Source organism: Delphinus delphis, chromosome 18, assembly GCF_949987515.2.
Source record: "Delphinus delphis chromosome 18, mDelDel1.2, whole genome shotgun sequence".
In the NCBI taxonomy this organism is placed as follows: Eukaryota; Metazoa; Chordata; class Mammalia; order Artiodactyla; family Delphinidae; genus Delphinus; species Delphinus delphis.
The window spans coordinates 20,182,884-20,208,897 of NC_082700.1; the positions used below are offsets into that span (position 1 = coordinate 20,182,884).

The 26,014-nt window shown below is 40.6% G+C and overlaps 1 protein-coding gene across 5 annotated transcripts in view; it reads right to left on the reverse strand.

Annotated features, from left to right (window-relative positions):
• Positions 1-26,014, reverse strand: part of LRCH1 (leucine rich repeats and calponin homology domain containing 1) — a 190,300-nt gene that overhangs the window by 65,944 nt on the left and 98,342 nt on the right. For all 5 annotated transcript variants that reach the window (XM_059996247.1, XM_059996246.1, XM_059996250.1 and 2 more), the window contains exons 3-4: positions 12,198-12,324; positions 208-313 (exon numbers count right to left, since the gene is read on the reverse strand). In XM_059996247.1, coding sequence (XP_059852230.1) covers positions 208-313; positions 12,198-12,324 — 233 coding nt within the window. The remainder of the gene's footprint in view (positions 1-207; positions 314-12,197; positions 12,325-26,014) is intronic.

The following is a 26,014-nucleotide window of genomic DNA, read 5'->3' on the forward strand; positions in this document are numbered from 1 at the left end:
TACAGGAGTATGATTTTGTTACTGAACCCCTGACTAAAATTACAACTTGAATATAACTCTTCTGTTATCAGCACATGAAATTCAAATTATAATTAATATTAATAGGCACACACAAACATGACTAGAGCTACCTTCTTCACAAAGGTAAACAAAAAATAATAAAAGCCTCCTGTTTGATCGATTCATTTTTCCTCTTTCTTTTTTTACCTTGTGGTAGAACTTTAAGGTAATTTCTTCTGACATTCAGTTCTCGTAGGGATTTCAGTTGCCCTATCTGCTGAGGCAAGGCTGTGATCTCATTGCAGCTGACGTCCTGCATTGAAAACAACGAGAGAAACAGTAAACCTTTTGCCGGGAGATCAAGCATCTCATGTGAAATCCCCTTACGGAATTTAAATATTAGGACAACTACACAGGGACATTTGTATATTGGTCTCTGGGTCCGAGGTCAAGTGAGGCTTATTAGCACAGAGAAGAAGAAAGAAAGTGCAACGTTTAAAACATCCTCTGAGAGAAAACGGAGAAAAGAAGCATGTTAGTAGCCTTCGGTAGCTACTCTGCCAGCCTCGAGGGCTGCTGTTCTCACATGCTTCAGTCTTATTTCTCACAACAAAGCCATGAGGTAATATTACTGGCCTAATATTCACAGATTAGAACACCGAGGCTCAGGAAAGTTCAGTCAATTGTCCAAGGCTTGCAAGTACCAGGGTTAACACTTGGAACAGATTTCCAGCCGACCGTTCACCCACTACCTTACCTTACAAAATGCCCATAGTTTACAGTGTATACCTATATATATTACTGCACTGTTTGGATGCCTTATTTATTTAAAATGGAGTTCTTAGCAGAAGGCTGGAAACTTTGGACCTGAACACCTTTACAAACATTTTACAAGCAAGACTGTGGGGTATGCGGACTGTGTCTTCTTTGCTTTGGAAAAGTAATACTCTCTTAGTAATCATTGATGGGAACCACCTCTTGACACATGCAAAATGGTGGCCATGACATTTTTAATCTTCTGTATCATTATTACCTCCCCTAACTCCACTCTTCCTCTTGTCCCTAGTAGTTCTGGTCCTGCTCTCCACCTCCCTTACCCCAGCTACTCCGTTAGTCCAGAGCAGCAGTATCTCTCAGCTAGACACTATAATGATCTTACGGCTGTTTCCAGGCGTCAATCTCCTCCTCGGTTCCATCCTTCACAGAGTGAAGATTTACAGAGTGTGAATTTCACTCTATCATTCACCAGCTCAAACACCTGCAACGGCTCCTCAGGATAAAGTCCCAAACTCAAATCTGCTCAAATGTTTGCCTTCTCCTGTGAGCCTGTGAGCTCCTAGATGGAAGAGACTGTGTCTTAGTCACTCTGCCTCCTGTGCTGAGCAGAATGCCAGGTATAAAGTAAGGGATCAGGGGCTTCCCTGGTGGTGCAGTGGTTAAGAATCCGCCTGCCAATGCAGGGGACACGGGTTCGAGCCCTGGTCTGGGAAGATCCCACATGCCGCGGAGCAACTAAACCCGTGCACCACAACTACTGAGCCTGCGCTCTAGAGCCCGTGCGCCACAACTACTAAACCCGCGTGCCACAATTTCTGAAGCCCGCGTGCCTGGAGCCCATGCTCTGCAACAAGAGAAGCCACCGCAATGAGAAGTCTGCACACTGCAACCAAGAGTAGCCCCCGCTCGCCGCAACCAGAGAAAGCCCGCGCACAGCAACGACCCAACGCAGCCAAAAATAAATAAATAAAATAAATTTTAAAAAATAAATAAAGTAAGGGATCAATAAATATTGGATAAGACTTCTGAAATCCATTTATGTTGATGTTCCATAATGTACAGTTTATGCTGTCTCTGGCTGGGAGCCCAAGAGGCTCCAACATCCACACCAAATTTCTTGCAGGTCTTGCTTGGTGTCACAGAACCACAAATATATTTGGGCCACAAATGATCCCAATGAGATCAAGTCCTTAAACATCCCACATCACTGATGAACCTGCAAAAACTCCCCTTCACTCATCCTCTTAGAAAGCAGCAAAGCCTTGTTTCAGAAATTGGTTTCATATTCACTCGGATGAGAACTCACCATTGACCAGTTCCTTGAAACCTCTGTGCTCCGTGTAACAGCAAGGCTGTACAGAACACAGTGGATCACTGCCCTCTAACCTCATCTCATTTATATATTCCTCAGGTGACTTGCCAATCTGTCAAGGTCATGAAGGCGCTAAATGGATATCACTTGATGAAGAGGAATAACACCGCTCCTATTAAAGGAAACGAAGCTGTGATCTGTAAAGCCTGGGTGTACGCATTGGAATCAGCCCGCCACACTGTTCCATACTCAGCTGTCTGACTTGGGGGTGGGGCAGGGGGCTGGCGCATGACAGGTTAAGGACATTAGGTGTTCAACGGCATCACCCGCAAGCTGGCTACTGCTGCACTGCTTCTGGCCCAGAAAAGTCACACAAAATTTTATGAAAGACATCCCTAATGTTAAAAAAAAAACCGACAAGCGCATCTGCAGAGACATAAATGTCTAAGGAGGTAATTAGATAATTAGGAGGTCCAGAGATTTGTTCAGTCACTCTTAGCCCCTCACCGAATCAGTAAATTACTCTGCCTGTCTGAATATACTTCCATATATGAGAACTGAAAAGTAAAATGCCACCTTTTCCCAGTTACTATGGCATTTCATCAGCCACAAAAGTCAACAACCAAACCCTTTCAATGAAAGTTTTATCTTTCTTTGCTTCCACCAAGTTACCAATATGCAAGAGGTACCATTTTAAAATCTAAGAGTCCTCACACAAATGGTACACAGGTAAGCCCTAGAAATATAGGAAATTAAATCATTTTATTGGACTCAGGACCCGGCACAGTCATGTTGGTGACGGCTGAGAGGAGGGGAGGTCATGGGAGAAGAATTAGTGAGAATTATTTTCCACCTCTAAGGAGAATTTATGTTGACACCTAAAATGTTTTATAAGTCTGTGAGTGATAGCATGAGAAAGACCCTTTTGCAGATTACGGGAATCACGTATTTTTCAATGTGAAACTGATGATTTTCAGAAGTTTTAAGGACATAATTAAAAAAAAACATTTCTCTTAAAAAAAGAGAGGTGGGAGAGGAAAGCTAAAAGAGAACAGATATATTTAGGCAGCATAGTCTCACCATGAAATCTCCTGAGATGAAATGCATCTTTATTCTATTTTTTTCCTGTGTACTACACTCATCTTGCACGTTGTTGATTAACCCCAGCTAGCCATGAAATTAAGAGTATGCTGTTTCCATAAATATAAGGTAATTTTTCCAACATATATTTCTAAATGGCCTTATCAAAGAAAATAGACTCCCCTCAGCTATATTTAAACACTTATTTACCTGCAGGGAAAATGCTTTCCTAATTTATTTTTTTTAAAGAACTTCACATAATGATAAAACAAGTTTTTCCTTCTAACTTACAAGACAGGACATCTGTAGACAATTAGAAACATAAAGTCCAATTGTCCATTCACATTTTGAAGGGTATATGGCGAAGGTCAAATTATTTTAATAGTACTCTGCACTGCTGTCCGTTACTTCCTGTCCTGCCAAAATAATGAGGGAAAAAGCAAGATAAAGACTTTTCACTCTTGTATGATCAATGTTGCAGAAAACTGTGCAAACTCAATGCCCTCCCAGCTATTGAACCTTGCCAAGTTTTAAAGAGGTTATGAATTTCATCACAAAAATAAAACCCCATAGGTAATTATGTCTTAATTAGTTGGGAATGAGGAGGAGGACAGAGAGGAAAATAGTCTAGATGTTTTCAGATAACGTATTTCAGGTTAAAAAGTGTAAAAGCAACATTCCTAGAATAGCCTGGCTCTCTGTAACATGTCTGTCCACATTTAGTCTAAAAGAAATAATGGCTTTTTTTTTGGGGGGGGGAGTTCATTTTAAAAAGATATGATTTAGGAAAATAAATTTAAAAAATAAACAACATTAGTGCCCCATATTTCTGCAATACTGAGAATTTATCAAGCTATGAGTTCCAGATCCAGTAACTTCTTAGAATAGTCAAATGAATCCCTTCTGAATGGTCTATTAGCCCTAAGCTATGTCTTGGAAAATAATTATTCCAAACTACAGTGAAATCAAATTACCATATATTCAGCATTATAAAGTTATAAATATACAGGTAGGCCCAATTCTATTGTTTGATACAGAAATGAATCTAATCATTATGCATTATATAATCACATAAATACTCAAACTTAAGTTTTATGAACCAGCCAGTCTAATTTTGTCATTTAGATAAAAAAAAACAAAATAGAGAATTTTAGCTATGACTTAAAATACACTTATTTTCCACTGGTTTAATCAAGATGCTTTTAAGCAACCAAAAGAAAAACTTTAGAAGTTAAGATTCTCATTTCATCACAACTCTTCTGGGCAACTAAAAAGGTCTCTAGAAGGGTTAAATGCATGCTGGAGATAAATACATTTTAGCTGACTGACTGCTAATTGCTACCTTACCTTCAGAATGCAAAAATGACAAGGATTTAAAACAACAGCGTAGGTTCAAGGATCATTAAACTAGGAAATGTCCACTTTCAGAATATATTTTTTAAAAGACTAGACATGCTTTCTTAAGTCGTGACTTCTAATGAAAGCCAACATAACTACTGCGTCAAGATGATCTTGGTTACAGAAGGTTTCCAGCAAGACCAGGCTAAGCGGCAGATCTGCACATGGTATTCTCATGAGCTACCTTCCCCCGACTCTTGGGTTTTCAGAAACTTAGCGTGGTTATACTACAGCTTAAGTCATATTTTAAAATCTACCTCTTGGGCTTCCCTGGTGGCACAGTGGTTAAGAATCTGCCTGCCAATGCAGGGGACACGGGTTCGAGCCCTGGTCCAAGAAGATCCCACATGCTGTGGAGCAACTAAGCCCGTGCGCCACAACTCCTGAGCCTGTGCTCTAGAGCCCACAAGCCACAACTACTGAGCCCCCGTGCCACAACTACTGAGCCCGTGCGCCTAGAGCCCGTGCTCTGCAACAAGAGAAGCCACCACAATGAGAAGCCCACGCACCACAACGAAGAGTAGCCCCCGCTCGCCGCAGCTAGAGAAAGCCCACGTGCAGCAACAAGACCCAATGCAGCCCAAAATAAAATAAATTTATTTTTTAAAATCTACCTCTTTATTTAATTGAAGAAAATGCAAACGTTCTAACAGGAAATATAAGCTATAAATACTGGCCTCCCATCATGTGACCATGTCCATTTTTGTATGACTTTTGGAAATGTCTTTTGTATGGAAATGTCTTTTGTATGACTCAGTGTAACTTTAGGTAAATATCTTAACCTCTCTGTTCCCAGGTAAAAAGAAAAGGTGAGATTATAAATAATTCCAATTTCCTCCCATCATCAGGAAAATCCATCTACCATATCAAAAATAATGAAGAGATTTTGTTTGAAAGATAGATACTTAACTCACTTAGGAGTAATGTCAATTTTGATTTTTCAGCAATCAAAAACCTAAATGTCTGTAGTGAGAACTTCAATTTTAAGACAAATCAGTATGTTCATTTAAACTCAAAACTTTTTCAAGCAACCTCTGATATGATAAATTATTACCTCTCAACACTTACTGAGAGTCTACTTCTAGTATAAAACTCTACCTCACATCCTTCCACATACCCAGCAAACACATACCTCACCCCCACTGCTCTTCATAAGAAACGCAGAGAGAGAAGCAACAGAAAGGACCCTGCACAGGCCATGAGTTTCCAATTCCCTCACAGAAACCAGAGAAGTTAGGAGGCATCTCCAGAGACTATGAATGGACCTACGATTACATCAGACATGAATTCATGTCTCTATTACACCTACCTCAGAGACTGGAATGCGACACATAAAAAAAAAACGAAGGAGAGATTTTCCTCAGAAGTTCCTCAATACATTCTGTGTCTATCATCAATCCCTGAATTCCAACTCTCCACACAACCAAACATTTCACAAAAAAGAGAAAAAAAAAAAGTAGCATGTCTAGTCAGGGCCAGGAAATGCACCTTCCAGTCAGTTCCTACCTGAGTCAGGCCCAGTGAGTTTGGGGTTGTAAAAGCAGGTTTCTGAAACAGTGATATTATGTTCTCTTATATGAAGGTTAGAGCCGGAAGACACAATTTTCACACACGGCATGAGTTGGGAGAGGGCAGAATTGAGAAAAACCAAAGCAGAGATGGACCCCAGTGTGTCAGCACGTACAGAGAACTGGTGAGCAAACTTCTAAGACCTTTGGCAAATCCCCCATAGAAGGTTCTCAAACTTATTGTGTTCTTCCTTAGTGTGCCTGTCTTCTTCAGAGCCATCTGTTAATTATAACGTGGCATTCATACAGTATTTCTTACCAAATATTTAACACACCTTATCCTTCGGGTATGATTCGACAAGTAAAAAACACAAAAAACATGCTTCTAGGATGCTGACACTGTCTTTATGAGTAAAATGAGGTTTCGTCAACCCGAGAGAAGTCTGCTGACCCTGGTGCCTAGCTTGAGGTTCTTCAGTGAGGGAACTCTCAGACAGACACGGTCCATTTGTACCACACCCTACTTCTGTAACAATCTCCCGGCCTGCCCCAACTTGAATGGGAAAAGCACTGCAAGTTGAAATAGGGCAACTACACAGAAAGAAGTCATGGCTCCTCTCCACGAGAGGCTTAACGATCTAGGTGAGGACCCAGTGAGCACAGCTGCATTGTACTGCAGAAAGGCCTTGGGCTTTCAACAGACTAACACGGTTTTCACTCCAGCTCTACCACGTCATGGCCCCACGCCCTTTGGGTAAGTAATCCTGAAACCCACACTTGTCTGTGCAAGGTAGACAGGATATCCACCTTGCTGGGTTATTGTCAAGGTCGGATGATAGAACACATGTCAAGTACTCAGCAGAGTGTCTGGCATACAGTAGGTGCTCAGTAAATGCCAGTGCTTTATCTCTTTCCTGGATAGAAAGAACATGCAGATACAAAGACTTACCAAGCAACACAGACACACAGCTACAGCTCTAAGGAGACAAGCGGTACAGAAGTAATTCAAAGTAGCTGAGGAGGTCAGAAAGTTCTAGATCATTCTCATCAGAAATGACCCTTGAGGGGCAGCTCCACAGAGCTTAGGTTCCCCTAAGTTCTCCGGCACCCGAAACAATGTGGAAATATATCCTCGCCTCTCCTGTGGACTCAAGAAAAGACGTCTCAGAAGTGTTACTTAATGAAAGTCTTCATGGAAGGAGGAAAAACTGGTTGTCCATATTCTTTGTGCAATCACAATCACTAAATGGCAATGCTTTATGTTTTAAGATTCTTAGATAATTGTGATATATTCAAGAAAGTAAGATACTGTTTTCCAAATCCAACTCCTCTCAAAAATTAGAGAGGGCACCCTTCTTGCAGATGGCCACGGTGCTTTGGTTTTTGTTTTTTCAGCGAATGATGACTCTGGAACATTCGCTCATACTTGGACGAGAAGAGAGTTTACAACTCAGTTTAGGATACTCTTTGAGTCTGATGTGAAAATTTCTCAAATATTTCTACCAAAATAGTTCAACAGGGCTCAGAGCCTAATAATAAGCTGAGAGATTTTATCAGCGCTACGTGACTGAAGGTACTCTGAGTGCTTGGGGAGCACCCAAATGTTTTTAACAAGTTGGTTACTATGTAACTACAAAACAGGAGACTCCTACGCAATTCTAGAATTACTTCAGGCTCTCCAGGGAATTTTTTTTCCAATTGATAGCTAAAAATCATCTGACATGGTTACCTGTAGTATCAATACTATTTTAAGCAAAAAGATATGAAAAATAAATAAGAATGGATGGAAACTAATCTTTTTCAGTCTGTGACCTTAAGCAAGGCCAGTCACCCCTTGCGGTTAAATAATGGCAAGTTATTAAATATTCACCAACTTCACAAATAAATGCTTTTTGTGAAGGTCACACTTGCCCATAGAGCAGGAAGAACACAAGCTATAGAGCTGCCCTGTCTGGTAGGGTGGCCACCAGCCACACGTGGCTACTAAGCAGGAGAAATGTGGCTAGTCCAATCTGTGCTGTGTCAGTGGAAGACCTCAAAAACTTAGTAGGAAAGAAAGACTACAAAATATCTCATTAACTTTATATTGTAGAGATGTTGAAATAATATTTTAGCTATCTAGGGTAAACTAAAATATATTACTAAAATGAATTTCATTTGCTTCTGTTTTTTTTTTAATGTGGCTACTAGTACCTGTAAAATGACATTTGCAGAAGGACAAATATCATATGATATCGCTTATATGTGGAATCTCAAAAACAACGGTACAAATAAATGTATTTACAAAACAGAAACAGAGTCACAGATGTAGAAAACAAACTTAAGGTTACCAGGCGGGGAAAGAGGGGGAGGGATAAATTGGGAGATTGGGATTGACATATACACATTACTATATATAAAATAGATAACTAATAAGGACTTACTATATAGCACAGGGACCTCTATTCAATACTCTGTAATGACCTATTTGGGAAAAGAATCTAAAAAAGAATGGGGGTATATATATATATATGTGTATGTATAACTGATTCACTATGCTGTACAGCAGAAAGTACACAACATTGTGAATCAACTATACTCCAAGAGGGAAGAGATTTGCGGATGTATGTACATGTATAGCTGATTCACTTCATTCTACAGCAGAAACTAACACACCATTGTAAAGCAATTGTACTCCAATAAAGATGTTAAAAAAATACATCAAAAAAAATTTTTTTTAATGACATTTGCTGTCTGCATCATGTGCTGGGTGAGGGACAGTGCTGGGTGAGGGTGTTTCTGCTTGGGTTGTAAATCAGCTACACCAGGGTGACCGACCCTCTGGGCATCGCTCACTGTCTCTCTGCCTTGGGTTTCTTCTTTTGTAAGATGTTGAGAGCTTGGACTAGACATCCTTTTTGTTTTTTAAAGACTGGTTTTTTTTTTGATGCAGAACATTTTTTTTTTGTCTTTACTGAATTTGTTACAATAGTGCTTCTGTTTTATGTTTTGTTTTTTTGGCCCCAAGGCATGTGGGATCTTAGCTCCCCGACCAGAGATCGAACCTACACCCCCTGCGTTGGAAGGCGAAGTCTTAACCACTGGACCGCCAGGGGAGTCCCGGACTAGACGTCTTTTAAAACCACTGTGGCTTTAACATTCTAGGATTCAAGTGTGCAAGAGCTTTGCTGGTGGAGAAAAGACACAGGACAGGCTGATGGCAGTGTTGGAACTGGGAGGCAAAGCAGCTTCCCTAGAGCTGAGCTCCAGATGGGGGCCTAAGAAAAGCCCAGGGCATCCCTTACAGCCACCCAGCAGCTCATGTGCCCCGAGCCTAGAGACAGTGCTCTTCTACCTCTGCCGCCTGCCACCAGCAGCTGACAGGAGAATTTGAGGAAAGCCCTGCCCCGTGTGGGGCTGGCTGCAGGGCTCAGCACGTGCACCACCTATTAGCAGATGAGCTGCTCTGTAGCAGCACAGCCCATGGGTGGCACGCTGTCAGCTTAAGCCCAGGGTGCAGTGGGACAGAAACACCTTACGGCTGCCAAAGGCTGACTTCACCGACGTGCCACACATCCACTCCGCAGGAGCCCGAAAGTGGAAAAACACCAACGCTGTACTCATACAGTGTTTGCAAGACCTAATCCAAATTCTAGCAAACCCGGATTTGGGGGTTTATCACACTCCTGAAAGAAGCATTTTTTTAAAAAGCAAATAACGATCAGTTTCATCTGAAGTGTTATTTGCTATATTTTTGTTTTCCAGAATCAGTTAAAATGGAACCTTCTGAGTTAACTTGGATTGAAAGACAGAGTCGCCACTCACTGGCACGGCCCTTGGGAGTCCTCACAATCGGTCCCAAGCCACCTTCTTGGTCCACTGTCCACGATTTGACAGCAGCCTTCAGCAAACATTTTTGAGGGCATCTATCTTGTGCCAAGCACTGGGATAAAACAGCAAGTAACACCCAGTTCCGGTCCTGAATCAGCTTTCAAGGTGTAGCGGGTGTTGGCCTGGAGAACGCCAAGTGAGAAGACAAATGTGGTTCCCTGAAAATTCAGTGATACGTAGAGGGTGCTGGCCTTAGGAGCACCCAACCCTGGCTTGGAGGATCTGGGAAGGCTTTTGGAGGAAGTGAAATCTACCTTGGCTAAGAACTGACCAAGAGAAGAAGAGAAGGAAGAATCAGTCCTTGTGGAAAGAGCGATGTGCTCACAAGTCGAGAAGTGAAAATGAACAAGGCTGGAATTCAGAGGGTAAAGGGGCCAGGGACAAGAGATGAACCTAGAGAGGTATGCAGGGGCCAGACTCAGCAGGGCCTTGAACACTCTGGGAAGGAGGTGATGATGGCCTAAATCCAAGCCGTGGGCTCGAGGGTGCAGTGCCCAGCCTCACTCCACCCAGCCCCAATGGGGTCACACTGCTTCACACTCCCCAGGCATGCCGTGCACTCCCGGGCTGTCGGGCCTTTGCACAAGCTGTCCTTTCTCTCTTGAGTGCCTCCTCTGTCCCTTACATGGACTTATGTAAGGCGCCTCTCAAAGGTCTCTTCCTGTACAAACCCTCCCCAACCCCAAGACTGAATCAATCAATCAGTTCCTACGCCATGCACTTACTTCTTGTAATAGAGACTGTGGAGAGGAGGGTGTCTGCCCAAATTAATATCTGACTTCTTGCAGAATCACCCCTCTCGGTGGCAGCCGAGCCGCCGTGTCCAGGCAATGTGACCATGTGCCTTGGGCATCACTGACCAAGTCAGGAGAGGACGCTGGAACCAGGTCTCGCCTCTCTCACTCAGAAACCAAGGCTGAGACATGCTAGGAGGTCCTGCCATGTGCTTTATCTGGGGGGACATTTAAACTTGGGATCTATGGGCTAGGCGACCTCTCCATTGTATGGAGGAAGCTGAGCAAGAAAACCAGTGGCTTCCGTGCTTCTTGACAACTTTCCAGTACCTTGTTCTAGTCACTCACGATCCCTGACCAGATGTCATGGTGCTAGGGATGTGAAGACCCCTGTCTCCTTATGACTCATCCCAACTCTTGGTGTGAGCTAGTTGGAATGGGTTTCAGATACTGCCATCCTGAAAAAGGTACTCTGTTTAGGGCTCTATTGCCTTTATACAGAAATTACTCACTTCTGTCCTAAAATCAAAGTGGATACATATGTGACATGGGGGCTGTCACTTTCAGAGCCAATTCCAGATGGACACATGACCATAGCGTCACAGCACTCTTTATCTGGGCCTCACAAGCCACCACCCCGGTGTTCCAGGTGGCCCTGAAAAAATTAACTGGAGCTGACACACAAGAGAAAAGTTATTGGCCATCAATGTTCTAGATTGGAGTCTACTTGAAGGAAGGTATTATGTCCTTTTCATGGTTGTAATCACAACATCCAGCTTTGTGCTGGACACAAGGGCAGTACGGAAGAATGCTTGTTGGAGGATAAATTATGACTATTATTGTTTAGACCAGTTGCTCATTCTTGACTCTTCATTCACCCAAGATATCTTTAGCTCAACAGAAGTACAGAAAGAACTCATTCTTTCCCATTTTAGAAACAAGGTCAGTAATTCAATTAGTAGTGAAGGAGCTGACATCTCGGTCTCAGGTACATACTTACAAGCCACTCTGCCTATCTATAACTTGTTCTTCTTTCTTCTCCCTGAGGATATGGACACATTTTAAAGTTACATCAATTTGGAGCAACGGTTCCTAAAATTCTTAGAGAATCAGAGCATTCTCTTCTTTCCAAGTTAATTATATACATTCATAAAGTTTGGCCTACTAACTTATTTGCAGATTATTTTGCCAGTGTATCCATAATGTATCATAAATTTATTTATGCAATCTGAAAAAAAAGTGATCTAAATACCATAGGATAATCTGTAAACTTCAGGAACTGTAAATCCTGAAAACTTCAGGAAGTGTAAACTACAGGAAACCTATAAATTTCAGGAACTCTGTCACAGCAAAGCCATGATTATTCCTTTCCCCACTTAATGTCTCTATCATATACAGACCTTCCCACAGGACATGATCCCCTCCTTGACCCACTGGAGCAAAAAGTCTTTCTGACTACCTTGATAGGCTACAATTAGTAAACAAACAAAAAGGGCATCTTAGAAATCAGTAACATACCAACTCCATTAACTGTTTGAGCTGACCTATCTCTTCAGGCAGCGATCCAAGTTTGTTGTTACTTGCAATTAAGACTTTGAGAGGCAGACCACACAGGCAGGCCGGCAGGGCGGACAGCTGATTCCGACTGCGAAGAAATAAAAGAACTCTGGTAAACAGGCAGGCTACTTCATACTGTTTGTGAACATGTTTTTTCAACAAACAAGGAGAAAGGAGTGACCGAAGAAAACATTTTGCAAATATAAAAAGTCTGATAAACTTTTATAAAAATGCAAATCCCAAGTGTATAAGAAAATAAAAAATAGTTTTTAAAAAAGAGGGGCATAGGCAGTTGTGAGGGAAACAACTTTTTCCACAACAAGGGACCCTATCAAGCCCCCTGAAGATGCTGAGCTGTTGGCCAGCTCGAGAGCATATGGGCAACACAGGCTGTACCACCAATAGCAACGGGAAGCTGGTGCCAACTGTTCCCTTTCTGACAGCGTGAGCGGGAGATTCAGCGAGGACGAAAGCAACCAGCCCAGCGCAAGGAAGCATCATCGCATCCATCTTAGCAGTGACGGGGAAGATCATTTTGCTGTAACTCACAAAACCACCGGGCCCATTTCCAACATTTTGATTCAGCTTCCTTTTGTTAAAGCAAGAGCTCTGTGGTTAAATTCTGCCTGGGTTATCTGTGAGAGAGCTAATTAAAAAAGAAAAAGGAAAAGTCGGCCTTCTGGCAAAAGTGAAGTTGGAGCCAAGAGGGGTTCAGTTTCACAGAGGAGCATGAAAAGTGTGAGCCCAGGCCTCACCTCTGCTCTTCACCAAAAGGTCTCTACTCTACTTAATGGTCCGCATTGAGAAATCTTTAAATTTCCCATCATCAACGCTAGTTGACTGAGAGACAGGAAAATATCGGATAAATGAAATCTACGAATCACATCAAGGATACGTCGGCCATTTATTTACCTTCCCCTCCACAAGGAGCCCTTTTCCTGCTATCAAGTAAGGAGACAGATGGTTTTTCAGTTTCCCTTTCTTTCTCAGCCATTCTGCTGAGGGAGCCAACCACCAGGCAGTGAAATATCTACAAATCTGTATTTGGAACTTCTGCGTGTATTCGCACACATGTGTGAGACTTCGGAAGCTGTGGTACCATGTGTGTATCTGTGGGTGTGCATATGTCTTTGTGTGTGAGAGATGAGAACAGACAGCTAGACTGGAAACACACCAAAATGTTATCAGTAGCCATTTTTGGGGAGTAGGTACAGTGAGTGGATTTTATTTTCTTTATTATACTTTGCTGTATTTTCCAAAATTCCTACCAAGTACTTTCACAATTTGGGAAGAAATATCATTATAAAAAGAAACTTTACTTAGATACTGGTTACATGGGTGCTTCTAGGTGTGGAAATTCATGAAGCTGTACACTTACAATCTGTGCACTTTTCCACACATATGTTATAGTTCAGTGGAACCTTTTACTCCCTCACCCTACCATGTGAGGAGGTGGGTATCTGATTAGGAAAGGGTGTCTCTAACGGACGGGCTCAGAAAAAGCAGGTGCTGTGCTGTCAAAATAGCCTTTCCAACCTGGGTGCCTCCCTGTGACCACTGTGACCAGGTGCCTGATGCCAGGTAACCATACTCTAGCAAGAAAATGTAGAGCCATGTCTTCTCTCCCCTGCCCAGATGTGAAAAGAAAGCTCTTTGCAAAAAGGCACAGAAGGAAGAGAGCTTTCTCTCAGGGGGTCCAGCAGAGGGGGAAGGAGAGTGAGAGCCCTGAGGGTGGAGGTTGTATCCTGGTGCTGGAAGGACCAGCTGGCTCTTAGCTTGCCCTTGGTTAGGATAACAGGCTAGATAGAATAGGGGCAATGGGCTCGCCCTGACACTCTCTCCTGATGTCTGGGGGCAGTGGAAGGGGAAGCCAGGGCTATCAGGCTGTCTTTCTGTGCTCTCACACCCCTCGCGCTGCCCCCTCTCAGCTGCAAGAGGCCAGGAGGGCTCCTCGGTCTTGAGGAGGGGGTAGGAGGGCTCCTCGGTCTTGAGGAGGGGGCCTTCCCAGTGCCCTGCTGGGCCAGCTTTCTTCAAGCTCCAGAAAAGTTTCCTGAGATACTCCCTCTGCAAAGGAGAACCCAGTTTATTAAAAGGTGGCAAGTAAATAATTTGGCATTTGTGGTTTAAAATATTTCTTAATATACAATTTCACATAGCGAGGACTGCTAAATTAAAACGTTAATACGGTAATCCTCTTACTCTAGAGCCATATTTGAACTTCCTTTGGAAGAGAGGATAACGGGAACAAAGATAAGCATTTTTAGAAATTTCTACGCTATTTTCCACAGAATCAACAATTACAGCTGGAGATCTTTCCTGTGTTTCTCTGCTTGGAAACTCAGATGTAAAGTATTCCCAGTCTCACTACCTCGATGCAGGCATCTAATCAGATTAGCAGGTATGGCATTGGGAGAGCATCTATATACCATTTAAGCAATGCAGTGAAGCTTCTGCTCCTTCAGACACGTGAGCATTTGAAATTACACGGGATTATTCCCATCGCAGTTCTTCAGGATGGGTAACTAATTTAAAATAAAATTTAGGCTTGTGAAAGCATTTGCGGTTTCTTTGATGGGGATGAATGCTTTTTATGATTAAAGCAGCTGATGGAATAGCCTATTTATTTATGCCCTACACATTCCTCTATCTATACTGTAGTTAATCACCTGTAGGCAAATCGAGATGCCAGGACGAGTCATAATACAGCATGCCACAGGCCTGGGGCACATTTCTTCTATTTCATCCATCCGTTCCCTCAGCCTGTACTTTGTATATTTTATCACAGGATGTTCCTGTATTACTGGTAATTTCCCCCATAGAAAAAGGAAATACACACGCACACAAAAACCCATTAGCTCTCCAGCAAATATTTATAAAGAAGAGGAGAAACTGCACACCCTTTAATCCTCTCCCCACTAAAGACCACAACAGCAGCCTAAGCTTTTTGAAACTGCTCATCTGGCAGCAACTTTTCTCAAGCAAGTAAGTGCCTCAGGCCACAATCCACCACTCTGGCCCCCACTTGTGTCCTGCAGCCCTCTGCACTATGAACAGGCCCTTGAAGGAAACAATGGTTAAAAATAAGACCGTACAGCATCTGATCAGGTAATGGCCAACATTTATTTTCAACTCCAGCCTGGGAGTCACATCTGAAAGCAATATATTTAAAAAAAAAAAAAGATTTTTTTAAACTCACTCATTACAAAAGAGTAAATTAACAGGGGGAAAAGGGCCACTTATTCAGAAGTAGAAATTACAGATTCGGTCATGGTGGCCTGAGCCTTCCTGCCAGCACAGAGCAGGGCCTCCCCAGTGTTTCTTGTCACTCTCCCTGCTCAGGCTGGGTGGAGGATGGCGCGAGGAGGAATGAGGCGGGGCCGGAAGGCAGCGGGCTCTCACCAGCCTGTGATTACTGCTAACGCTTTGTCTTCCTTCCTTCTCGGCCGAATGACTTCCTACTAGAGTTACTGGTCTGTTTCCTCATTTCAGGGTGAAACAAGGCAGCTCATCATAACCTGAACAGTTCTGATAGCCTAAGTTTGCAGGCTAAATTCCTCTTCAAGGAGCGCTACCCTCGCTTAACAAAAGTCCTAAATTAAGGAATTCACAAACCCAGTCACTTCTGCATGGTTTCACTTTTATTTATTTATTTTTAAATAAATTTATTTAATTAATTTATTTATTTTTGGCTGCGTTGGGTCTTGGTTGCTGTGCGCGGGCTTTCTCTAGTTGCGGCGAGCGGGGGCTACTCTTCGTTGCGGTGCGCGGGCTTCTCACTGCGGTGGCTTCTCTTGTTGCGGAGCACGGGCTCTAGGCGTGTGGGCTTCAGTAGTTGTGGCTCGCGTGCTCTAGTGCACAGGCTCAGTAGTTGTGGCACACAAGCTTCGTTGCTCCGCGGCACGTGGGATCTTCCCGGACCAGGGCTCGAACCCATGTCCCCTGCGCTGGCAGGCAGATTCTTAACCACTGCGCCACCAGGGAAGCCCTGGTTTCACTTTTAGAGAGTGTTATTTTAATGTATTTTGACTATGGCCTTCCTTATTAATATCCATGCTTTCAGACTTAATTTTGGTATTTAACACTATTTATTACTGGTTTATCAGAAAGTTATTTTCCTTAATGTATGTGATGATAAAAACATGCTATAGTCTTACACGTGATTTTGTTATCAGACATCATATGTGTTTTTTATTCTACTGGAATAGATCCTTTTTGTAAGTGAATGGGTTCACTTAATAATGAAACATGGAACTCACTTAAAATAATTTATAGAAAGATTTCAATAACAGATTCACCTGCTCAGTTGGTACAGAGATCACCAACTGTGGAATTAGAAAACCTGGGTTCAAGTCTCATCTCTGCCATAATCGTCCACAGACCTTTAGGTAAGTCACCTACCTCTCTGACTTTGTCATCCATAAAACATAGATAATAATACCTACCTAACATGACACATGAGATTATGGATGCAAAAGTGCTTAGCCCGACACTAAATCCATATATTAAGGTTAAACCATTCCCAACACCACTGACGTAGCAAAGCAATGGGAGGTGACCAAAAAGAGCTTAATTAGGGTTTAGTTATTGATTTTATTTCCTAACTGCTAACATTTCAACCACTCTTAAACTAAGGTTGCATGTTCAATTTGTCAAAAACATAAGCCAATTAAAGATGACGATTCGGAGGCATGTTGGGGAAAACCAGCCTGGTTTCAGGCCAAAACAAACCAAGTAACTCTTTCCAATCTGGAGAACCAGAACTAGAAAAACAACAACAACAAAAAAATCACACCAACGACCTTTTCTCTCCCATCTTCTCTAATTCCAAGATCCTACCATTACTCTGGGAAAACATGAATACCCAGGGGTCATCATCTCTATTTACTAGTTTTCAAAAATGAACAGAAATAATAATGTGAAATCACAAACCTATTAAGAAAATGTCACAGTGTGCCTCTAAAGGGCACAGAGGAAGCAGGGCAGGGTTCATGGTATCGGCACCTCAGGCTCACCCTGTATAGGTCTCAGGCAAGGAAGGGAATAAACAAGCACACGGGAGTTATTGTATATTGCTTGTTTGAATCACACTGTCTGTGCTTTCGGCACATGAACCACAGTGAAGAGCAGTTATATTACTTGAGCCAAATAAGTTTCCTCTTGCACAGGGTACCTCACCTAATTTTGCTGTATGTTCTTCTTGCATACGCTGTTCACCTTTCATTAAAGGCAGAGTGATTTTTTTCTGGTGTGTGTTTGCCACTTGACTGTTCCTTGTCTTCATGTCCACACACAACGGTGAACAATATCCATAGAGAACTATTTCCTTTTTCCTGCTTGCTTCATTCTGAAAACCCACCATGGCAAAATTTCTCACCCTCATTTCCTCAAATGACTAAATACTTCCCCTGCATGGGCAGCCCTCCCCCTTCATTCCCACCATCCTCATGTGTCTGAGACAAGGACCAGCAACAACCAGAGCCTGGCTTTAAGTTGCCTGGAGATATCTTGGCCAACATTAGCTTTGTAAATATAAATTCTATAAATATAGCTTTACTAATGTGTTACATGAATTTTTTTTAGATAGAAATTCTATTGACCTTATGTATACGCATAAAATCTGGGAGTCCACATCTACATCTAACTGTGAAAGCAGTTCTGTTACCTACAACTTGAGAATGACAATCATTTGAAAACTTACATGTTGCAAAACTAGAAACACAGAGTCATCATTTCAAGTGAATCTTGAACCAGTTTTGAACACTATACCAATCCATTTCACACTACACAATAGGGCCATTCTTTGAGAAAGTAAAAGGCAACTTCAGAAAACTAAAAGAAAAGGAAGCAGCGAGCATTTAAAGCAGCTCAGAATTCAGGCAAATTGCTGCACCAGCCATTTTGCTGTGCATACCTGCACCATATTTGGCTTCTGCAGCTGAACTGGTTTCCCACAATAACAGTCTATCAGTCTCCTCTTGAGTATAAATAAACCTTTGCTTAACATATTCTGGCTTTTTACACCCCTAACAGTCAGCAACCACCACTACCAATGTCTGTAATTAGATTTCAAAGTGCAGTTATTGATAACTTGTCCCTTTCTCAGCTATTTCCTCTCCTTTTTTCTAAGAGCTCTTCAATTCTATAAGGACAAGTCTCTAAAAACTATTCCTTAAAGTTTCCTCTATAATATTTATCATTTCCTTCCTTCATTGTAAAATGGAGCTAAGTGTTCAAAATCAAGGAAGCTTTAGATTTCAAACAGAACTCAACACCTGATACTAGCAAGAATAATAATTGGCCAAACACCTCCAGAGGCAACAATGTAGATTTGAGGTTTTAAGTATTGAGACTGTAAAGGCCTGAGCCTTATGCAAAACATTGTTGCTGCCAAGTGGGAAAAGTACCACTAAATGGCTGGAAAAGATGTACTGGCACTGAAGAGAATCCTCCCACTTTTAGGAGCCATGTCCCAGGCAGAGTGGACACCACCTTTCTGTCCCCAGGAAGGTACGCCTACCTTACCTGCCTTCTCCTCCATGCCACTCCACACCAAAGCCAGGGAAATAGATATTTTTTACTTTAACATTTTTCCCTGCCAAAAAAGAAAGGGCTATGGATACTGACTGAAATGAGAACAGGCTGCTCAGATCAACTGTTACCCAGGGGGACTGAATTAACAAAAATCATTCATAATAAAATTTAAGGTGCCTGAGCATTTTTGTTTATCATTTGAAGACGTGTGCCTCTCCGTCCATCTCCAGGAATTTCTGAATGTGTAATGCCGGTAGACATGCATGAATATATTACTCTATATACATCCTCTTCTTCCCACGTATCCTTCCAAGTAAGTGAGTGTTCAGAAAGCTTCTCTCATGTAACTTGACAGCCAATAATAACTCAGTTCCACTTAACTGCTCTAAAACGGAAACAAATCAGCAGCATATCCTCTTTCCTAAAAATGCTATAAAATCCATTTACTTTACTCAAATACTAGACCTCTTGCCATTATTTTTCTTAACCCATTTTGGAATCCATAAGATAACAGTATGCCACAAACTTCATTCAACAATTCAACAAACATTTCTTGGGTGGTTATTATGCATAAGGCACTGCGCTAGGCACTTAGACAACTATTATTTTATTTATATTCACAATAATCCTGTAACATTAAACCCCCTACTTTTCAGACACAAAAACTGATGTTATTCAGTGAATTTAAATCACTTGCTCCAAGTTGCCTAGCTAATGCTAAGATATGAAACCATGTGGGCTGGGCTTTAGATCAAAGTCTGTGGTCTTCCCTCAATAAAATAGAGCCTCTTCTCATTTTACTTTGGAATAAAAAGTACAGGTAAACCAGGAAAACAGTAGGAGAGAGCTCCAAATTCCAAACGGAGGCAACTGAGACACTAGACTGACAATTCAATGACTGATTTATATGAAAAGGGATGGAGGAAAGAGTCGAAGATCATCTCTGAGATTCCAAGCTGGAGGATAGGGTGCTGGAGAAAAGTGGTAGGAGCATGGCTAGGAACAAGGTTCCAAATATGCTAATTTGGGAAAGAAAAAATGGGCTTAGTTTAGCCCATGTTGAACTTTGAGGTGTTCCATCTAAGAGGAATTGAATTTTAGTCCATTGGGAAAATAAGGACTAGTGTTAAAATGAGTCAAAGTGACAGAGAATGTATTGGACACACACACATAAGGCATGAGGTCTGAGAGAGAAGATTTAAGGACCAAAGATGGGGCTTTGGGGAATACTAGCATTAAGGTGCAGGAAGAGAAAGAACATCGAATAGAGAAGAGACGGAAAGAAGTAGAAAAGTGAGCAGGAAAGCATGTGACCAAATCAAGGGAGGAAGATGCTACGGTGTCAAATGCTGAAAGGAAGCTAATTATTTCCTACACTTACTGAGTGCCACTCTGCCGAAGAACCTGTTCTAAGCACTGAGAAAATGTGAAATGCACATGAATCCTAAAGCTTATTAACTCCTACCAAGATAGGCAACATCCCTCTGAGCTGGTATACCCTTACCTCCTACTTGAATGTGGATCTTATATTTTAAAAGTGCTGGAGCAGCAAATATTTCCTACTGGGTTTCTCAAATTTAAGATAAAAAATGAGTGACTCTTAAGGAATAAAGAAAGTGAGACTTCCTTTATGGGTCTTATCCTGTAAGGTGGAATGAAGGATTCCAGACTCGTCCTAAACAACTCTTTAAACAAGTGTCTGCAGATTTGGACACCACTGTCAGATGCTCAAAGGTTGCCTCTGCCGAAGTCCCCAGGTGTTCTCTCCTGGTACTGAGGTCACAGCGGTCTCTTGCAGGGACTAATGCACCAGAGGGGCCACCACTCATATCAGTTTACTTAAATTCCCTGAAGATAATCCATTTAAATGGCCAAACAAAAGTGAAAGCAATGCACTGCCTTCAAAGCACTCTCACTATATCCTCAGTCCTCCCTGCCCACCTACGTGCAAACAGCCTTTCACAGTCTTTAGAACACAGGATCTGAAAGGAAGAGTTTCACAATCCCACTGAACACCTCTTTATTTTTTTCTTCTACCTATAGTCCTGTTCAAATAGTTCACAGAGCTATACAGTTCTTGCACGTGGTGATATAAATTAAATTGTTTGGTGTATCTGGAAAAACTGTGACAAAAACCATTACTGGGGGTCTCGTCTAGCACACCCTTCCAGATAATCTCTGCTATTCATTGTCCTTGAGTTACTGTACAACTCTGTGTTTGTAGAAATGGATTGTAATGCAAATCATTTTTGTCCACAGAAATACAGATGAATCATGATGAGTGTAGAGGAATTATAACTGACTACTGGATACTGACCAGCTTTGCAACTATTTGTAAATTTACTTCAGTAAGTCCACTAATGTGTGTGTGTGTGCGTGTGTGTGTGTGTTGAATCCTCCTTTAAACAGGATATAACATTCTACTGGTTCCTTCATTAATTAATGGGTTAAATACAATCTTCGACAGATGTACATTTTCTATTTGTATGAGAGTCATGAATTTACCTTTTTAAAAAGAATTACCCTTTAACAGGTGATTAGTTTTAGCCACAGCGACTGGTGTTTCAACAATGAAATTTCAGGGCAGACAATTTAATGTAAAGACACAGCTGCTTTAGACTTTTGGTCAAGGTCATTCTTTTCCTCATTACATAATACAGAGCACCCAGAAACTGAAAAAATCCCCTCACGCCCTCCAGAAAAAGTTCAATCTTATTAAGGAGCGGGGGAGAAGAAAAAAACCTTAAATTTGAGTACTCAGCGAGTGATTGATACATTCTTTGCACTTTTCAGTACTTATTTTTTCTCAAAATTAATTGCATATTTTAATTGATCATTAATAATAAACAAAATTCAGATTTATACATATTTAAAAGGTGCTAAATAAAGAATAAATCAACCTGGATGGCAGCTGTGTGAACACACTCTATGCTGCAGTACTTCCTGGGCCTTTCTCTTTCTACTCACATTTCATCGTGTCTTTCAACACATCCAGTCCATACAGATATCTTGGCCTCTGAACAGGGCATCACGAAGGCACATACTTTCTTACCTCATCGTTTTTTAGACATGAGGTCAGTTCCTAAATCTTTAGGTGATAAACATTCTTCTAAATCAGTGTTCACAAAATGGTGTTCTGAAAAGCACACTCTAGGAGATGCTAATAGGTAGACCTCACAAAACAAGGGAGGAGAGTTCTGATAGCACAATACGCGGACTGTTTTTTAAAGCAAGCATACCTATTAACATCCAACATAACCTTACACCCTAATGTATCTAATGGCATCCCTGTGGTTAGAAATATGTAACTTCTTCTCTCCTAGGGAATTTGGCAGGCAGGTTTTCTCCAGTTCTGTTGCTCTCTATTCATGAACAGAAGGACTAATCATTCAGTAGAATGGATCAATTTTCTCATATTATTTTCCCATCCCTTTCTGTGATGGTTTGCCAGTTGCCAAATGGGAGTTTCAGAAACACACTGCCTGATTTCATGAGGATAAGGTAGATAAGCTGGGATTAATAGATAATACAGTTCCACACGATCCAACTCTCAAAATGACCCAAATCTTCTGGTTATTTGGATCTCACCATTAAGAGAGATCATCTCATTCCATCTGTTCTGACAGTCCATCTGGTCCAGAGAGTATAAAGGTATTCCAAGAGATGACAGGAGATGAAAAAAATGCCTTACAGAATAACCTGCTCACCTCACAACCACTCCTTTTGTACCCTAAGCACCCAACCCCTTGACTCTTTCTAGATAAAGCACTACAGACTATGCATTTATTCTTGACTTTCTCGTCCATGAAAACAAAATGTTGTTTGGAACTATTACACATGCTGAAACTCCTGGCTACATTATTTTATCAAAATTTCCCCTCCCTGAGTTCTCAGAGCACAAGCACTCCTTTCAGAAGTAGGATAATATTTTTAACATAATATTCTGCAATTTTCTAGCCACTACAGTGTATGTTTCATTACTTTTGAAAATGAAGTGATACATTTAGATCTGGATTGGGAAACTCAGAAAACCAATAATGCGTCTCTTTTTCTCAAAAGCAACTCTTATAAAAAACTTTATTTGTCCAGTTACTGTAATCGTTACTAACAAGCAACAAAGAACACTAAGAGAACAAAGGGAAGCCCTGGGTTGGCCTCCCTTATTATACCTCCAGACTGCAGTCAAATCCTACTTCCTTAAAGTCCTAATTCCAGGGAAGAAGGTATGGAGGATGCTGACAAGATAGAAAAAGCAGAGTTCAACAAAGAAAGGATTGAAGATTAAGAAGTCAAATTCTCACAAACTTCAATTTAAGGTCGAAGGCAACAAGACTGGTTCTTATCAAGTTTTATAATAAAATAAACAACGCAAAGGAATTCAGATTAAGTTGTTTTTAGGCAACCAACAAAGTATACTATTATAAGAGTAAAAGAGTGCATAAGATTTCACTAATGAGTCAAAATGTATAGTTCCTGTGCTACACAGCTCAATCACTAAGAGTCTTCTCCATTAAGGAATCCCATGGTGCTACAATTTTTCCTGCTTTCCAAGTATTACTGTACTTTCACTCTCAATATGTTAAAGGCATATTCATGCTTGAAAAATACCCCAAATATAAAGAAATAAGAACAAATAAAGAGACTAAAAAATGTGAAAGAATGAGAGGTCTAACATATAACTAATAGGGAGTATACAAAGAAGACAGAAATGATAGAGAAATAGAGGAAGGCACAATATTTAAAAAAAAATAAATTTTTCTAGAATTGATGAAAGACATGAGTCTTCAGACTCAGGAAGCAAAATAAAGTGTACAGTCAGGTAAATCAAAATAATATATATCTATACATATCATAGCATAAAGTACAGAAACACCAAAGACAAAGATATGGGAAGAAATCAAATGGAAAAATATAGAAGATTTTCTACAAACTTAAAATATGTAGACAAGCAAGGATTTTTCTATAGCAAAACAGAGGCCAGAAGGCATACTGTCTTTGATATACAATAGAAAAGAACTGTCAACTTAAAACTTTATACTAATACAAATGAAAATTTTGTACAAATAATTGAATCTTCTAAGAATGAGGAAAGACATTTCAGAAAGAAGACTGTATTTACGTACCCTCACTGAATGAACTACTTAAGGATGCATATTATAAAGGAAGGAGAGTAAACCCTAAAATAAGTGAGATGCAAAAGCAACAGTAAGTTATACTTAGTGGATTTACTAGAACCCTGTACACAACACTTAGCATACATTCTTTTCAAGCTCATGTGTAATATTTATAAATTTAACTATGCATAGACTATAAAGCAAATATCAACCAATCTAAAGAATCAATATCAAACAAAATATTCTCCAAACACAATGCAATTAAATTAAAAATCAATTTTAAAAGATAACTATAAAAATATATTCTATCTCCAAAATATACAAACAACTCAATATCAAAAAAAACAAACAACCCAGTCAAAAAATGGGCAGAAGACCTAAACAGACATTTCTCCAAAGAAGACATACAGATGGTCAACAAACACATGAAAGATGCTCAACATCACTAATCATTAGAGAAATGCAAATCAAAACCACAATGAGGTATCACCTCACACCAGTCAGAACAGCCATCATCACAAAATCTACAAACGATAAATGCTGGAGAAGGTGTGGAGAAAAGGGAACCCTTCTGCACTGTTGGTGGGAATGTAAATTGATACGGCCACTATGGAGAACAGTATGGAGGTTCCTTAAAAAACTAAAAATAGAATTACCATACGATCCAGCAATCTCACTACTGGGCATATACCCAGAGAAAACCATAATTCAAAAAGACACATGCACCCCAATGTTCATTGCAGCACTATTTACAATAGTCAGGTCATGGAAACAATCTAAATGCCCATCAACAGAGGAATGGATAAAGGAGATGTGGTACATATACACAATGGAATATTACTCAGCCATAAAAAGTAATGAAATTGGGTCATTTGTAGAGACAGGGATGGAACTAGAGACTGTCATACAGAGTGAAGTGAGTCAGAAAGAGAAAAACAAATATCGTATATTAATGCATACATGTGGAATCTGAAAAAATTGGTACAGACGATCTTATTTACAGAAATAGAGACACAGACATAGAGAACAAACGTATGGATACCAAGGAGGAAAGGGGTGGGGTGGGATGAATTGCGAGATTGGAATTGACATATATACACTATTGATACCATGTATAAAATAGATAACTAATGAGAACCTACTGTATAGCACAGGGAACTCTACTCAGTGCTCTGTGGTGACCTAAATGGGAAGGAAATCCAAAAAAAGGGGATATACGTATTCGTATAGCTGATTCACTTTGCTGTACGGTAGAAACTAACACAACATTGTAAAGCAACTGTACTCCAATAAAAATTTTGAAATGTATATATATTCTATAGGAAACTCATGGGTCAAAAATGAAATACTGGAAATCAGAAAAGATTTAGGAGTGATTTTTTAAAATACCGTACATCAAAACTTTTAGGCATCAGCTAAAGCACTAAGTACCGGGAAATCCATGGCCTTAAATGCTCTTATGAGAAAAGAAAAATAACTAGAAATTCCAGGAATTAGAAAAAGAATAAAACTACAAGAAAATAGACCAAAGGAAATATGATAGATAATATCAGAAATTAATGAAAAGGAAAATATCAACAGTCGTTAAACTTAAAAGCTGATTTTTAAAAAGAAACACAATAAAAACAGACAAACTTCTGAAAAAATGAATAAAGGAAAAAACAAAGGCACAAATGTATAAGTGTTAGAAATTTAAAAAGGGAATCAAGTATGAATATAGCAGTATGAATATTTTTAATTTCCTTATTTAAATATTTAGTTGGCGTCCTGGAAAATTCTGTAACAACCATGTTTATGATTCTGAAACGATTCAAAGGAGGATGGAATGCATCAGAGCACAGCGTTAAGCAAGATGACAACGGTGAAAGTGCTGAGCAAATAATAAATGTCATAGAAATAAGTTCCACTAATTCCTATTATTCTTATTTATGAAATAGTGTATCCTAGGGATAAATCACTTTCCTATTTCCTACCTAAAGTAAAGGGCTGTTGGGACTTCACTGGTGGTCCAGTGCGTAAGACTCCGCGTTCCCAACGCAGGGAGCCAGGGTTCAATCCGTGGTCAGGAAACTAGATCCCACATGCATCGTGCATGCCGCAACTAAAGATCCCGCATGCCACAGTGAAGATCCC